General features: G+C 45.5%; 2 protein-coding genes across 3 annotated transcripts in view; both read left to right on the plus strand.

Annotated features, from left to right (window-relative positions):
- The first annotated feature begins 840 nt into the window (after nucleotides 1–840).
- On the plus strand, nucleotides 841–4073 carry elp6 (elongator acetyltransferase complex subunit 6). Its single transcript, XM_073485386.1, has 7 exons — nucleotides 841–977; nucleotides 1147–1225; nucleotides 1323–1393; nucleotides 1959–2083; nucleotides 2178–2394; nucleotides 2557–2721; nucleotides 3057–4073. The coding sequence occupies exons 1-7, from the start codon at nucleotides 924–926 to the stop codon at nucleotides 3180–3182; spliced, it is 837 nt and encodes a 278-aa protein (XP_073341487.1). The 5' UTR covers nucleotides 841–923; the 3' UTR covers nucleotides 3183–4073.
- An 846-nt stretch (nucleotides 4074–4919) lies between these two features.
- scap (SREBF chaperone) overlaps nucleotides 4920–15174 on the plus strand; it is a 33306-nt gene continuing 23051 nt past the window's right edge. Inside the window, exons 1-4 of one of the 2 annotated variants that reach the window (XM_073485989.1) lie at nucleotides 4920–5014; nucleotides 10736–10936; nucleotides 14128–14248; nucleotides 14675–14832. In XM_073485989.1, the coding sequence (XP_073342090.1) occupies nucleotides 10815–10936; nucleotides 14128–14248; nucleotides 14675–14832 (401 nt within the window). In that variant the 5' untranslated portion in view covers nucleotides 4920–5014; nucleotides 10736–10814. Of the gene's footprint in view, nucleotides 5015–6867; nucleotides 7046–10735; nucleotides 10937–14127; nucleotides 14249–14674; nucleotides 14833–15174 lie in introns of those variants that run through there. The other variant, XM_073485988.1, reaches the window with a different exon arrangement.

A 15174-nucleotide genomic window follows, 5' to 3' on the forward strand; every position in this document is an offset into this window, starting at 1 on the left:
ACATACCTGGTAATAATACATATAAAGCAAAGTGATGGCATGACTAAGGTTCACATCTGGTTTCCTGGTGCAAAAATCTCTTCAGGAAGCGTTATCTCTAATTTTTCAGGCTGAGCATTGAATATACTCCCTCACTACTACCTCAAAAGGACGGTTTCTTCTGTCTTGAGTCACGATTTGATGCTAAAAAAGCCTGAATTTCAAAGAAAAAATCTGCTAGCTGAGTTTATTCCTGCATGTAACTTTTATTTCTAGTGATAGCCTCCTAATAACAGCCTCCATCACCACAAATACCACCACTACTACCACTGTTTGTCCACCAGGAGCTCCCATCACCGGCAGGGGGCGCTGACTTCAGCCTCATCGGGACAGAAGCACGTCGAAGAAGTCGCCATATGCGGGCGAAGATCGTCTATCAAGTTGAGATGTACCTTGCTGTTGCCATGGAGACCATTCTGTCACAGATCTGAGGCGGTTGGCTTTCGAGACGAGACAAAAACGCGCATTAAATAAGAAGAAAATCAGTTATAGATGTGTGAGATTGTGTTCTTGTGTCGTACTGAGTCATATAAAAGTCGAAAAAAAGAAAAATTGTCAAACGCTTAAGAATAATGCAAGACGGCGTCTTCGTGGTCTCAATTACTTTTCCGCTCGGTGCAGAGCGAGACCTCCTGTTTTGTTTCACTCGTCTTTGGGTAGCATGCTACTTGACGTTAGCGCAGCTGCTAGCAAGGGAGGAAAGTTGTCCAATAACGGTGTAAAGTATCGTATCTAACGTCACGTTTTAACCGTATGTTTACAAGACATATGCTGAGATTAATTCGTGCTAACGAGAATTATTTTGCGACCTTATTTTAGCTCAGCTACAAACTGTTTAGCTTGTGTTATTTACAGTTAGCCCAGGTTAGCTAGCAGGGTTAGCAATGTACACAGAGCTGAACAGTATCTTGAACACCACTCCCGACAGCTTCACTAAGGTACGGATCCAGCATTTTGATGCAGCTAGCGTGATGCTGTGCCCTGTTACATTACACACGGTTATATTTAGATATATAACTATGTTAGCAGTGCATGCTATGCGACGTTAGCCGCAAAATAACACAGCATACATGTTTCTCACATGTGTAACTTCCTCCCATCCCACAGGGAGAGTTTATCTTGTTGTCAGACAGACAGAGTGATGCCTCTTTCCTCATCCACCACTTCCTGTCTCTGTACCTACGAGGTGAGTCATCAGCTGATGTATAAAACTGTTCATTTAAATGTGGTATAGTTTATTTAACAGGGTCTGAACCACAGTGTCTGTGTTTGGGTTTTTTCAGCACGATGCAGAGTTTTGTTTCTGGGTCTGGTTCAGTCCTTCAATCACTACAGTGCCATCAGCCAGAGGATGGTGAGTCCTCACTCTTACCAACATTCACACTTTAGGTGGAGTGATTTGAGATGAAAAGTTGATGTTTTACTTTGCAGTCAGTCTAATATTGATTCAGCTGCTTTATCCATCATGTCTCCTCCTTTAAAACATAGTTTTCTTGTCACTTGTGTATGATTAAGTCATTTTCGGTCACAGGAACACTGCCAGAGTTACTGGTTTATTGATCATTAGTGGTTGGCCTTCTGAGAAATGTAAGCATTTTCCTAGTTTGATAATCAATTAATCATTTTGGGTACATAACGGCAGACTTCTCTGATTCCAGCTTCTTAAACGTGAATATCTTCTGGTTTCTTAACTCCTCTGTGACAGCTGAATAAATATCTTTGGGTTGTGGACAAAGCTAGACAGGATGTCATCTTGGTCTTTGGGAAACACTTATTAAAGTATTTCATCATTTTATGACATTTTATTGACCAAACAACTGATTAAGCAAATCAGTTAAGCCTAAAAATAATGCATGTTACAGCAGTTTCCCACATGTTTGCCTTTACTTGTGTGACTTGTGTGACTTGTGTGTCCTCAGGGTGTTAGCCTTGCACAAGCGAAGGAAAAAGGTCAGCTGGTTTTCTTGGAGGGACTCAACGAGTCGTTGTCCGTTTTGATTCCTCAAGAAACCGACACAGGAAGTCAGGCCATGGACTTCGTCAGGTACAAACAAACTTGCAGACCTCCAGATATGCGCAGGAGTCCTGCCCTGTAACAATAGTCATTGTCTCCATCTCCCTCGTGTCTCTTCCTCCAGGGATCCTTCTGTCGGCCTGAAGAGTCTGTACGAGTTTGTCCGGTCCGGTGTGAGCAGCGCTGGCGAGAGGAGAGAGGGGACAGACGACGCAGAGGAGTGGGGACCCCCCGTGTTGCTGGTGGACGACCTCAGTGTGCTGCTGAGTCTGGGGGTGAGCGCTGGAGCCGTGCTGGACTTCAGCCACTACTGCCGGGCCACCGTCTGCTCCCAGCTGCAGGTTTGATTCTTGTTGTCAGCATGATACCGTCTTTTGATTGTGGTAAATGAAAGCTGCAACTCACACGATTGCTGTACAGTATGTTTAATAAGAACAAAGGATAAAGTGATTAGCTGTAATAAAAACTCTGTCTCATCACCATTACTTTGACTTTGACTGCAGGGTAACGTGGTGATGCTGACACGCTGTGACGGTGAGGAAGAAGAGGAGGACGACGGAGACGACGAAGGCCCAGAGAGACTTCTGAAGGGTCTGACCCACCAGTGTAGCCTCACCCTTCATGTACGGGGTCTCCCTACTGGCTTCTGCAGGGACATACATGGACAGGTGTGTGTGTTTTTCTGCTGCGACTAAAGTCACCAGCATCGTTCAGCTGTTTATCACACAGACGGTGAATATTCATGTGTTTTATGTTCCTCAGATCTCAGTGTGAATGCTTTGGTTGTTAATAAGTTTGTTTCTTATTCAGAATAATTTAAATGACAGAAGCTGATTCATGTTTATTGTCACCAAAATAATTAACACTGCTGCCAAATCATAGACTTACTGCTCTCTGGAGGGTCGTACATTCTCACTGCTCTCCAGGAAGGATGCGAACTGGAGATCTGGATTTGTTTGTTCATGTTGTATAAAAAGATCTTGAATGTGTTCTCTGTTTTCAGGTGGAGGTGCGTTGGCGGAGGAGACAAGCTGATGGGCAGTACACACAGAACCAACTCTTCCAGTACAAGGTCCACGATAAAGGAGCCTCCTTCTTCGCTCGCGGGACGTCCAGCGCTGTTCTCTAGTTTCCACCTTTCAACCTCCTCGTTTGCCTTTTGTCTGTTTTACTTGACAACTGACTGTTTTATTCAGACGATACAAATGTCGGTGGTTCAGCCGCCGCAGTGGTTTCGGTGAAGTCGACATATATCAACCAGCCAAAGCCACGCTTTTACATTCGGATGCTTGTGGTGTGAAGGACTCGGCCTGGACCACAGACTGTCTGGAGTAACGCTGCTGTGTGTCCAGACAAATTAAAAATCTCCAACCTCCTGCAAGAAGAAGTGCAAAGAAACACGGGGCGTGTCCTTCTTCCTCGACCTCATGAGGGAGCAGCTGTCTGACGTCACGCAGCAATGGCAGCACCCGTGGAGAGGAGGGGAGGATGTATTTGTGGATGACGGCATTTATATTAGGCTAGTTTATGAAATATTAAGATGTTTCCAGGTACAAAAGTGCCATAAAATAAAATATATAGCGGCGTCTGTTACCTCAAGTGTCGTTTTCCCTCCTCTAGTTTGTTTATATATACACAGAGGCTGCATGACAGAGGCTGTAGTTGTGTGAACACTCACCAAAGAGACATTATTTTGTTACAGTCTGCCAAATCTTTGCGTTGTGTACCTGGAACGCTTGGAGGTAGGAAGTTGTAACCTCCAACATGGACCGGAAGGCATCGTGATCCGTCCAGCTGGTTCCAGACGTCTGAAAAGCTGCTCGCTTCTCAGATTTTTTTTTAATTTCTAGCTATTTAAAACAATTAGAGTGGAAACAAAACGTCAGTTCGGTGTGATAAATGATGAATATCAGGCTGGTGTGCTGATGGTGTGTTACAGAGTCGTGCTGTGCTGTCGGATGTCGTGATGGTTAGTGAACGTTAACGACTGACGTAGACAAATAAAGACAATATACAGTGATCACATGGCCTGCTGTCACTTTATCTGTGTTAAAGGTCCCATATTATCTCATTTTCAGGTTCATGATTTTGATGACTTTTCTCATACTGTCCATGACTGCAGCACCTCTATTCACCCTCCGTCTCTTTAAGACCCAGCCTGCTCTGATTGGTCAGCTCTCACAGGCCTGAGCAGGGACCACCTATCATGTTTCTGCTGGTTTTTTTCCTGCAACCACGGACACGCTGGGGTCATCAGGGACGTTCACTTATATCTGGACACAGCCACGGAGACGGAGACACATTCACTCCTGTGAAAGCTGCTAGAGACGTCCGCCCACCGGGCCGGTTCTGGTTCGGTTCCCGGCTAACTTGAATGGGAATAAGATTTTAATTTTATCCAAATTTTATTGGACCCGATGGCTCAAATTATGTCAAACGAGTCAATTTTGGGCCCCTGAGCGTGGCATGAAAGCCTGGCGCTCGTCCTGGGGTCCTCGGGGTCACGCCTGGTGGGTGGAGACTGTACAGTTGTGACATCACAACCTCACAGAGGCCATGACAGCCCGTTTAAAGGGCACAGTCTGAATACGGGCTGTTGTTTTAGCATGTTGATACTCTCACTGTATCTATCTAACACCCACATCTGCTTTATAGAAATCACACTGTTGTTTTTGTTGTTTGTTGTTATCCTCTGTGCGCACGCTAGAGGTCGCTCTGCGCCTGCGCGGCGCTCCGCCGGGTGAGAGGTCGGAGTGGAGAGGGCTCGCTGCGGTTTGACAACCAGGAGAGTTGAAGCGCTGCTCCTGCGTGTCAGCATCACAGCCGAGACGCACAAAGTTAGCCTTCAAGCTAAGAGCCAAAAACAAAAGGGAATAACACGTCGGCTGCTCGCCACTTTATTACCCGGGAGCACCACAGCAACGACGACTACATTTGGGAAACCTCTGAAGTTTGTTCCAGGCAAGTGTGTGAGCTGTTAGCGTGTTAGCATTAGCGTTAGCCGTGTTGCGAAACTTAGCTCCGTGGCGCAAGAAAAGCATGGGAGCCGTTGGGATCGTCTGATGACATACTGCCAGCTCCTGAGCGTTGTTGTGGGCATAGCAGTGAGGTTACAGCCGCTGGGGTTTCCATGTGTTCATCAGTTTTGTGTAGCGGAATCACAAATGAGCCCCGGACATCCCAAACACAACTGTGCAACACAACATCGTCACCGAAGCTACACAAGCTAACTTGAGCGTTAATTTGGTAATTGGCAGCGTTGTTGGCTACAAACTACTCTCGTAGTGTCACAATGACAACCATGTACACCGAGTGTTGGTAAAACTACCTATTCATGGCACATGCAGCCGTATTTCTACTTACAACAAGCTTTTTTAGGTAATTCGTAAAATACATATTGAATGGGACCTAGGTTCACTGGGTTCATAGAGGAGCTAGCGTAGCTAGGCGCTTGCTAGCTACGTGTGTTAGCTTGGTGCCATCACAAGTTGTCTGCTAGTACGGAGAAGGTAAAACAATTGAGTTACTTTATTCTTTAGTGTGTGTTTGTGGCCGGGAACATAAGAAATAACAATATATGGCGTTAAAATGTTCCGGGTTTGGAGAGCTGTGTACGCGAAAGATCACCTCAGCCACTAACGCAGTCGGGTAACGTTAGCATGCTAGCTAGCTAACAGTTACTGGGTTTGGCTTTAACTTCCACGCTTCGTACGTTTTGTGAAAGTAGAGTTGGAAACATGGGTGAAGGGTTAGCGTTAGTTTGGGTGTCAATAGTATTGTTAAAAATAAAAGTTTGAGAGACGCTGCAAGATGCTGGCAGCTAACGTTAGCTAGCTAGCTAGCTAGCTGTGTCCACTAAACATCACGGTGGGCAGTTGTGGTTGGCTAGCTAGCCAGTTGAGACCTGACAGCAGGATCCTGAATGTGGATTCATGAAATAATCACATAATGAGGACAAACAAGAGATGCTTTTTTATGTCTAATGCTCGAGAAAGTTAATAGCATTCAACCGTAATAAATGAGGCCATTGTTTTCATATGCAAAATCAGAGGTTTCTGCAGCTTTTCAGGTCAAATTATAGGTTTGTTGAGGACATGAGCTGTTATTTTCGTTGACATGTTGTCAGAGACCAACTGATCTGACAGATGCTGTGTGGTAAACATGTCTGAGGTAAATATAGTGTACAGAAGTGCTGCTGAAGGGGAAACCTGTGATGGGTTACTGAATCCTTCCTGCTCTCCTGTCTTAAAATTGTGTTTAAATCCTCCCTAAAGTAAAAAAAAAAAATCAAAGTAAAACTACACTACTTTTATTTGAGAAGCATCTTTGAACCTTGTTTGTGATCTCCGGCTGTGGGAGGCTCTCTGCTTTTAGCTTCTTCCTGGCAGGTGATGTTGCGACAGGGTTGCATCAGCCCCTCATCATCCTCATGATCATCGTCCCTGTATGTGTGTTCACCGCCTTGTGATTGCTGTTTCGCCATCCTGGATAATGTAACGTGGTCCAGGTTTAAAAATGTGAGCGGGAAAAGTGTAATATTCTGTTCGTGGCATGTGCACGATAATAACTTAAATAAATGTAGTTAATTACATCTTCTTCCTCCTCTGAAGGCTGTGCCAACCCTTGTGTGGAAGTGGACGGCCTGTTATTATTACACTATGGTTACTGATTGACAGGACATTTCCCTCTGGTTGTAAAAAGGCCGTGTGTCGCAGTAATCTGCTCGTCTCCACATTTACAACAGGACTGATGGGAGTCAGTGATCAGAGGAGCGTGCCTCCACATTCTGCAACTATGGGATTAAATGTTATGTTACGGAAAATGGACTAAAACCTAAAGCTCACTGGGATATTTGTGGATATTAGTATAGTTTCTGGCTTACAGTACTTCACTAAGTCATGTAAATGAGTTGGATGATACAGAAATGCAATTTGACGCTATAAGCCCGGGAGATGCCTTCAAGCTTGGTGTTTTAGGGAGTGTTCAAAAGAGGTAAGCTGGTAATTTTTGTGCTTTTTCAGATCCTCCAGGCCAGTGTGGTGTCTGGTCTGAGTTTATGTTGTAGGCATGTGGCTCTTTAAATCTAGTTTAATCTGCAGGCCTCCTAATTAAGCTGCAGAGACCCACAATGATCTCCCTAATTGAATTTGTGCTGGCACCGTGAAACACTGTGTCCGTCATATCTGCAGCCGTGTTTTTGTGTGCAGGTTGAGTGTGCCCGGCGTCTCACGTGGGCAGCGTATAGACCGCTCTTTGTTATATTATAAGTTGCCGAGCACGTTTGCGTAAAAAGCACAGGGTTTCTTTTTAACTGAGACATTTTCCACGCCGGTGTCGTGAAGAAGTTATTTGTGGTTTGTTGGGTTTCAGCAGAAATGTTGTTTTTATTCCAGCGTCTGTGTTAGCCGGTGTTCTCCTACAACAGGAGAGGATTTCTGAACAATTGCTGGTTTCCTGTCAAACCAGCCTGACACAACAGTTTACCTGTACCCTGCTTGTGAAGTTCAGGTTTTCTCTCAGACCCGTCATGCCTCTGAGACGTGATTGTCTTGGCGTGCTCGAACATACACGATAGGCTGCCTGCAGGCTGTGAACAGAGGAGGAGGGAGCCGGCGGGGGGTGGCCACAGGCCCTGAGCCCTGCTCGTTGAGTTTCCGATCGGCTCAATCCCGGATTAGTCCACTGACGGAGATGCTGCTGAGCCTTTGCCAAATCAGGTCTCGCTGCTGCGCCCACGTAACGCCACAGCGCGCAGCGAACTGGACAGACGGCTGAAAAGAAATGGAGGCGTTCACCGAAAGTTTTCCCTTGCTGGACGGCGAGCAGGACCAGAACCCGGCCGAGAGTCGACTTCCCTTCAGAAACAGAGAGCAGAAAGGCTTTACTTCAAAGCCCCGTTTGACCTTTGCAGAGCCCATTGTGCGAGCTCACCAGGACGTTGCTGTTCTTACTGTATAGGGTATTTATAACCGCAGATCAAGAGGCTCCCGAGGCAGATTCCTCCCAGGGAATGTTTCCGTTGCTCCCGGGGGGACGAGCCAAGCAGTCGCACACTCTGCCCGAGTCGAGAGGGGAGCACTATGTTAACCACAAGGCACCGCTTAAGCTTAAAAAACCCAGTGCCGCTGCGTTCAGGGGACAAAAGCAGCCGCGAGCCAGAGAGATAACCTGGTCTCCAATTAGCAGGTACGGTCTCAGAGCAGTGTAACACTTGTACGATGGATACAGCGTGGTAACGGCTAATGTGGCGGAGCTGTGTTGTTGTGTTTTGGCAGCGTTAACAAAATACTGTGATGAGAGGCAACAGAGAGAGAGAGAGAGGGATGTTGGTAGAGAGAGATACTGTACAAATCCAGCTGCAGCTTGTGTGCCGAGGCAGTCAGTCAAACAGTGTTCAACTGCAAACACTGATAAACCTGTCGGCTGAGCAAACACACAGACGAGCGCTGAGGTTGAGCAGAGAAGTCAACAGCAGATTGAGTTGGGACGAGAAACTGAAGGATCCTGATTTATGTTTGAAGTGAGCCGAAAACACATTATCAGAAAACACTTTGATTCACGGCGTTTAGCAGACTCACAGTAGTTCATACATACACTGACCGACCGACACTTCGACATGCAGACCAGGGGAATCGAACCGGCGACCTTCTGATAACAAGACGCCGGCTCTACCCCTGAGCCACAGCCACCTTATTTAGAAATGGACATCATAAACTCAAATAGTGAGTTTACGATGATATTAAACAGAAAAACATGAAATTCTCACATCAGAAAATCTGGAAACCGACTGTTTGAAAACTGAAATAACTGCTTGATTTTCTAAATAGCTGCAGAACTTAATAATTAAATTTCTGTCAGTCGACTGAAATATTACTCGTCTAATTCTTCAGCCTTGTTGACCAACAGATTTGTGCTTTGTGAGCAAACCAACACAGTGATGAAGCCGACTAGGTGGCATTTAATGGCGGCTGTGGCTCAGGGGTAGAGCTGGCGTCTTGTTATCGGAAGGTCGCTGGTTCGATTCCCCTGGTCTGCCTGTCGAAGTGACAAGATACTGAACCCCAAAGCTCCTGATGAGCCAAAAATGAACTGTCTTCCACGTATTGTAGATCGTGATATTACTTTTAAAATATTATTTGAGGACCTCTGTTAAACGCTCCACTCTTCCTCCTCGGCCAGCGTGTCTCTCTGAGCTCTCCTACCTGAGCGGAGCTGGAGTTTACCCAGCGTCCGATAACAAAAGACTCCTAACAGGCGACCCGGTGGTTGTTTTTCACTCAGGTATGTGAGATCGATGAGATCGTGTACATCTGCTTGCGTCAGAGCAGCAGCGTGTTTCTCACTGGTGGGACGGCGTCCACACCTTCCTTCTGCTGCCGGTGAATGAGCTGTGTGTTTAGGTGTTGTCGAGCATGTGACCCCTGTGTGAGTTTGTCAGAAGGAAAAAAACACAACATTCCTGTAGACAGCAGCGGCACGTGTGGCGACACATGGAGAATTAGGTGTTCAGGACAGGAGCTTCATAAACAGCTGGCCTCTGTTTGTGTGTTTGTTAGCTGTGGAGATGTACCAGAGAGACGTGATGCAAGATATTATTTACACAAAACGTACAGTCACAGTTACTTTTCACATTTTTAACCCTGGGCTTTCAGGAAGCACTGAAAAGCTGTAAGTCAGAGATCACGTCTTTGTCATGGCTGCACAAACATGAGACGATCTGAGGAGGTCGAGATGATCGTGAGCTCCAGGAAACTTTCTGACTCATTTCTGGTATTTGGCATCCTAGAGGATTAATCATAAGTCACAGATATTTAACTCTTCCTATAGAAGATCAAAGTGTTTCGTCTGACAAATAATCCAAAAGCCGAAGATATTCAATTCCCTACAAGTTGTGACAAAGAGGAGAAGAAAATCCTCACATGTGAGACGCAGGACAGTGGGAATGTCAGACATTATTGAATCACCTCTAAAGTTGATAAGGAGTTTGCTGCTAACTTAATCCATTTCATCGAAACCTCAAAGTACGAGTACAAGCAGTAATTCTGTTGATTATCAGTTCAGATCAACTTAAAATCAGATTTTTGTACAACAAGTTGTCAACAAGTAGTTGATAATGACACGTTTCCCTGGTTTTTGTCTTCAGATCTGCCCAAGTTATGAAACAGGAGGAGTTTCGGTGTTGAACGTTCGGTATTTTAACCTGAAAAGATTCATTCTGTGGTGGTCTTGCATGGCTGGATCTCCAAAGGTCTGGCGGCACCTATCCTCATTCAGTTGTAGTTGTTTGTATGTCTTTAAACCGATCATTATCGTCTTGGGCGGCGCTAAACTCAGGATGCAGCACGGTGCCCCTGCAAAATAGTGTCAGGGGGAACTTGTTTTGCACACGGGGAGGCGAGTCCTGGCATTAAAATGGCTTTAAAGGTGCAATTCGAAAGGTAACAGCGTCTAGCTTTCTTACATCACGAGACAGGGTCAGGGTATCTTGCCACTTTCAACATGGAGGTTGCTCGCTCAGAGGTTTTATTGTTGTTTCCTACCTGCTGTTAGCCTCCTATTTCTGTTACCGTCAAACAAAAACAAACCAGTAATTCGTGCACATTGTGTCAGCTTCTACAGTGTGAAAGACAAACCAGCATCTCTGAGTTTTTAAATGAAATATTAAACTGTTTTCTCCTCCAGGTCCCTGGATGCCCCGCGGCGCGCCGTCATCGGTCGCGCAGTGCTTCCCAATGGCCGGGAGTTGACCCCGTCACCAAGAATGACGCTGCGCGAGCAGCTGAGAGAGAAGATCTCGGCGGCCTTCTACCGCCACGGGCTGCTGTGTGCCTCCTACCCGGTCCCCATCATCCTCTTCACCTCCGCCAGCATCCTCACCTGCTGGTAGGTGTTCGGTCCGGAGTTTGTCGTTCATGTTTCTGTGCTTGTCTTGTTTATTCAGTCAACTTGATACAGAAGTAATGATTTCATTTCTCTTGTGTGGAAACTGTAGCTGATACTATACATTTCCCATTTCCCGTCATGCATCCATTATGTGAGAGATTTCTATTGACGTAACCTCCCCAGAGACGTCTTCTCCAAGCAGTTAATGTGAAGGATTTCTAGCTGACTTCCTAAAGCGCTGGTTACACTACATGGCTATAAGTCATCAGATGACTGTACTAGTCACACTACACAACTTTCTGTCTTAGAGTCGGAAATCTTGAAGTAGATCTGGACCGCACACAACATGATTCACCAGGATGTCTGGTCTTTAAACTGGGTTTTGTTATGAAAACACGGCAGAAGTGTCACAGGAAATGATGCGTCGGGCGTCTGCAAGCGCTCAGATCGCTTCTTTGAACCGGTCACACATAGTGATTGACGCTCACAGGAGCAATTGCCAGTTCGCCTCTGATCTGGGGCATCTGTGGGCAAAGATTTTAGGACTTGTTTGGTACTGGTAAAGTCTTTGTTGTTACTATGACCTTTGTACGTCCAGAGTACAGTTGGTTGGGTGAATTCAGTCTCGAGGTCTAGTTTTGTTCCTTTTTTCAGGAAAAAAAGTATCTAAATAAAGAAACCGTCCAACCACTTTCCTCTCCTGTCTTCTCAACTGAACCGAAGAGAAAGTGGTTGGACGGAGGAGACGAGTAACCGGCTCAGCTCCACTGAACCGGCCATCTGCACGCACATAACGACCCCCGCCGACACAAGCATTCACTTAACACACGCACACACATCTACTCTCGCTAAATCTCTGGTCAAAAGAGAGAACACAGGTCGGAGAGTTGGCCCGGCTTAGTAAAAGCTTCGTAAAACAACCTCAGCTATCCGAAACACACCTGCTGCGTGCTGTCCTCGCAGCACCTTACAGCGGGGGTGCCGACCAAACGGACGGCTGACCCGCCACCCGGGGCGACGCGAAAGAAAAGAGTTTGACGACGGGGATGTTTAAGGCAGGACTAGAGCAGAGGGCTGTGAGAAAATGGCCCTGTGAGAATGGGAGGCCTGTCCCTCCATCTGTCTGTCAGGAGGGGGGCCGGCTCTGCACAAAAGAGGCCTTTGTGGAGGTACAGTGACCTCGGAGAGTGGGGGAGGAGGTGGGAGGCGTGGAGGGGAAGGAGGTGAGAGAGGGAGGAAAACACAGTGAAGAGAGGGTTTTTTCTGTAACTGACCAACAGCACAAAATGACATTACACTGTCCACGTGGACGCTGAGGATCGATACGTTCGATCAATACCAGTGACTCGGCAAATACTTCATCACCTGCTCCTTAGTTTTAGGACCGTTTTCAAGTCACTCAACCAAAACTTAATCTCAAACATCAGATCTTGTAGTTGTTTTGAAACTTTCTTTGACATCAAGATAACAAACCATCGCTAATAACAACCTGCTTGCTGTTGACTAGTTTGTTTGTCATATCCGGTAAAGAAACATCTAAATATCGTGTGTTTTTCTGTTTAAAAGGTACATTTGTAGGACTCATCCGTCTGTTACATACTGTAGGTGTTAGCGTCTCCAGTCTGATCTCCAGCACGCAGCTGATAAGCGTGCGGCTTGTTTACATGACGTAACAGAAGTGCATATTTAACAGATTCCTTGTGGACAGATAGCGGCTGATGTGAGGCGATAGTCTGATGTCGCTCGCTGTGAGCACACGGTGTACTTCTTCAGTTTGTCGGTGATGTGTATCAGGATCTACGCTGCAGACTGGAGGCCTTGTTAGCAGTGTGACAGCTGTTTTACCAACACGGGTCAAACACACACTGAGTAGTGTCAAATTCTCGTCTCCTGCGTGTCGTAAGTTCAACTTAGCTCTGGTTTCGACTTGTCTGGGTCTTGACGACAGTCTTATAACCGGCTTTTCTTGAGGGACTCTGTCCTGACTTGACCGCCTATTGCAAAAGCTCATAATGACAACATACTTGAACTTAGCGACACTTGAGATTTCTCTCCTGTGGTTGTACAAAAATTGGACTTAGCTGCACGTTGTTAATCCTGTGATGTGGGTGTACGTGATCAGTGAGCAGAACTTATGTCTTTATTATCTATCCATCTCTCCTGCCACCGCTGAAGGCTTAGTCTGTTCGCTGTGTGTGTCAGGGTTGCCTAACACTATTTCAAAATGAACTTGCTACCCCCTACAAACACACGTGCGGCACAAGAAGTAAGTGGTTTAGTGCTCAAAGGGAACTTGTTTCATAAGGACCCACCCATTTCTAGGAGAAAGAGGGAGCGGGTCTCTCCAGGTAGCACTTCATCTGGAGAGAAACGCTGGAGGCCCTGGTTTCATGTTCTCAAGTGTTGCACATTCGCACGTAACACAGTTGCTAACCTTTAAACAGATGCTTTGGCATGACTGCATCATCAAGTAGTCTGTTATTTCTACATGTACACCTTTTGTCTTTGAGTGATTGTATTATTTATTTGTCAATATTAATGTGAAATCAGTTTGTTGTTTATTAATTAGTTGGAAAATAGGTTGTATTTGTGCATTATTATATCTGCTTACGGATCAGCTGATTATAAGCTACAGTGCAGCACAAATACTAAGATCTGATCATGTTTCTTTATATATATTTCATATTATAATACCTTTTGGCTGCTTTTTGTCAGACTGAGAAAGAAATAATCAGGAAAATATGTAGGCTCTGGTCGCCTGTAGAGCTGCAGGGATTAGTTGATTAATCAGTTAGTTGATCGAAAGAAAAATGCCAAACTTATTCTTGGTCTCGCTTCTTAAATTTAAGGATTCGCTGCTTTTCTTTTGTCTTTTATGACAGTAAATGAAGAGCTTTTGTGTTTTGGACTGCTGGTTAGACAAAATAAACAATTTGAACAATTTGTTACTTTGGGAAATCTTGACGAACATTTGACAATTTTAAATATGGAGCAATTAATCGTAGAAATAATCAGCCGCTTAAAAATCAATTTGAAAAATCAGTTCAATCAAATTTCCTTGACATATCGTTGAAAACACTTCAAACGGATCATGTCAGCACTCGTTACAGAGGTTCAGTCATTCTCACACTTGTGTTTCATATCTGTAATACACCCTGTGACCCTCACCCTCCTCCCTCTCTCTCCCCCAGCTATCCGTTATTGAGGCTTCCCCTGCCTGGGACGGGTCCTGTGGAGTTCACCACAGGGGTGCGAGACTACAGCGTCCCTTCCCATGAGCCTCAGGGAGACCTCGGAGAACGGCCCGACTGGGTGGGTGGAGAGAACGCACGCACATTCATATACGTTGAATCCTAATCCTCATCCCGACCTAAGACGAATTATTCACAAGTGTCTTCACAGGATTGTTCTCACTCTGAAAGTCTAAAACTGGTTCTCAGACCCCGACGTAGGCATACAGGTTTCACAGCAAAGATGGAGGCTCATAAATTATGAAGGCAGAAGATGAACACAAAGCGATTGGCTCACTTACAGTAGATGTCAGCAGTAGTTTTAATTTACTGTGAGCCTCCGAGGCAGGACAGCAGTGTTCACAGAAGACTTTCACTGATACTGAGTTCTGCTTAAAGTAAATATTAAACTGTGCTACCTGCTAACGTGGCTGCTTCAGTACACAAACTGGTTCATGTTTTGTCTACATGTGTCACCTACATGTTTGTGTGTGTGTGTGTGCTGTAGTACCGGGGTCCTCCGGTTGCCTACATCCAGCAGGTGTTGGTGAAGGCGGCGGTGTCTCCATGGGACAGCAGCCTGGTGCCGGTGGATGTGTTTCGGTCGCCACTGGGTCGAGCCTTTAGCCTGTTGGAGGAGATCCGCAACCATGTCTACTCCGACAGGTAAACACTTAAAAACACACCTACACACACACACACACACACACACACACACACACACACACAGCTGTAAATCAGATAAATCATTTATCATATATATCTCTATTGATAATTACCTCTTATTGGAGGTAAAGACAAACTGAATATTTTAAAGTTTGTCATCTGTGTCTCAAACACGGCTGCTTTTTCAGATTCATTGGTGTCTGTTCAGCAGTTCAGAGTCAAGAACTGAACCTTAGATGTCACAGATGTTTTACTGTCTTTCTCTCACACCAAAGGCAACATAATCTAAGAAAAAAATGTGGTGTAATAACAAACAAACTGAGTTATTGAAGCGTTATGCAC

This window comes from Pagrus major, chromosome 17 (genome assembly GCF_040436345.1).
Source record: "Pagrus major chromosome 17, Pma_NU_1.0".
In the NCBI taxonomy this organism is placed as follows: domain Eukaryota; kingdom Metazoa; phylum Chordata; class Actinopteri; order Spariformes; family Sparidae; genus Pagrus; species Pagrus major.

What these genes read in the sequence shown, in the direction of transcription:
- elp6 (XM_073485386.1), top strand. Translation starts at nt 924, where the DNA reads ATGTACACAGAGCTGAACAGTATCTTGAACACCACTCCCGACAGCTTC. An exon ending in GTGCCATCAGCCAGAGGATG is followed by an intron (nt 1,394 to 1,958) that starts GTGAGTCCTCAC and finishes GTGTGTCCTCAG; the next exon opens with GGTGTTAGCCTTGCACAAGC. An exon ending in CAGGCCATGGACTTCGTCAG is followed by an intron (nt 2,084 to 2,177) that starts GTACAAACAAAC and finishes CTCTTCCTCCAG; the next exon opens with GGATCCTTCTGTCGGCCTGA.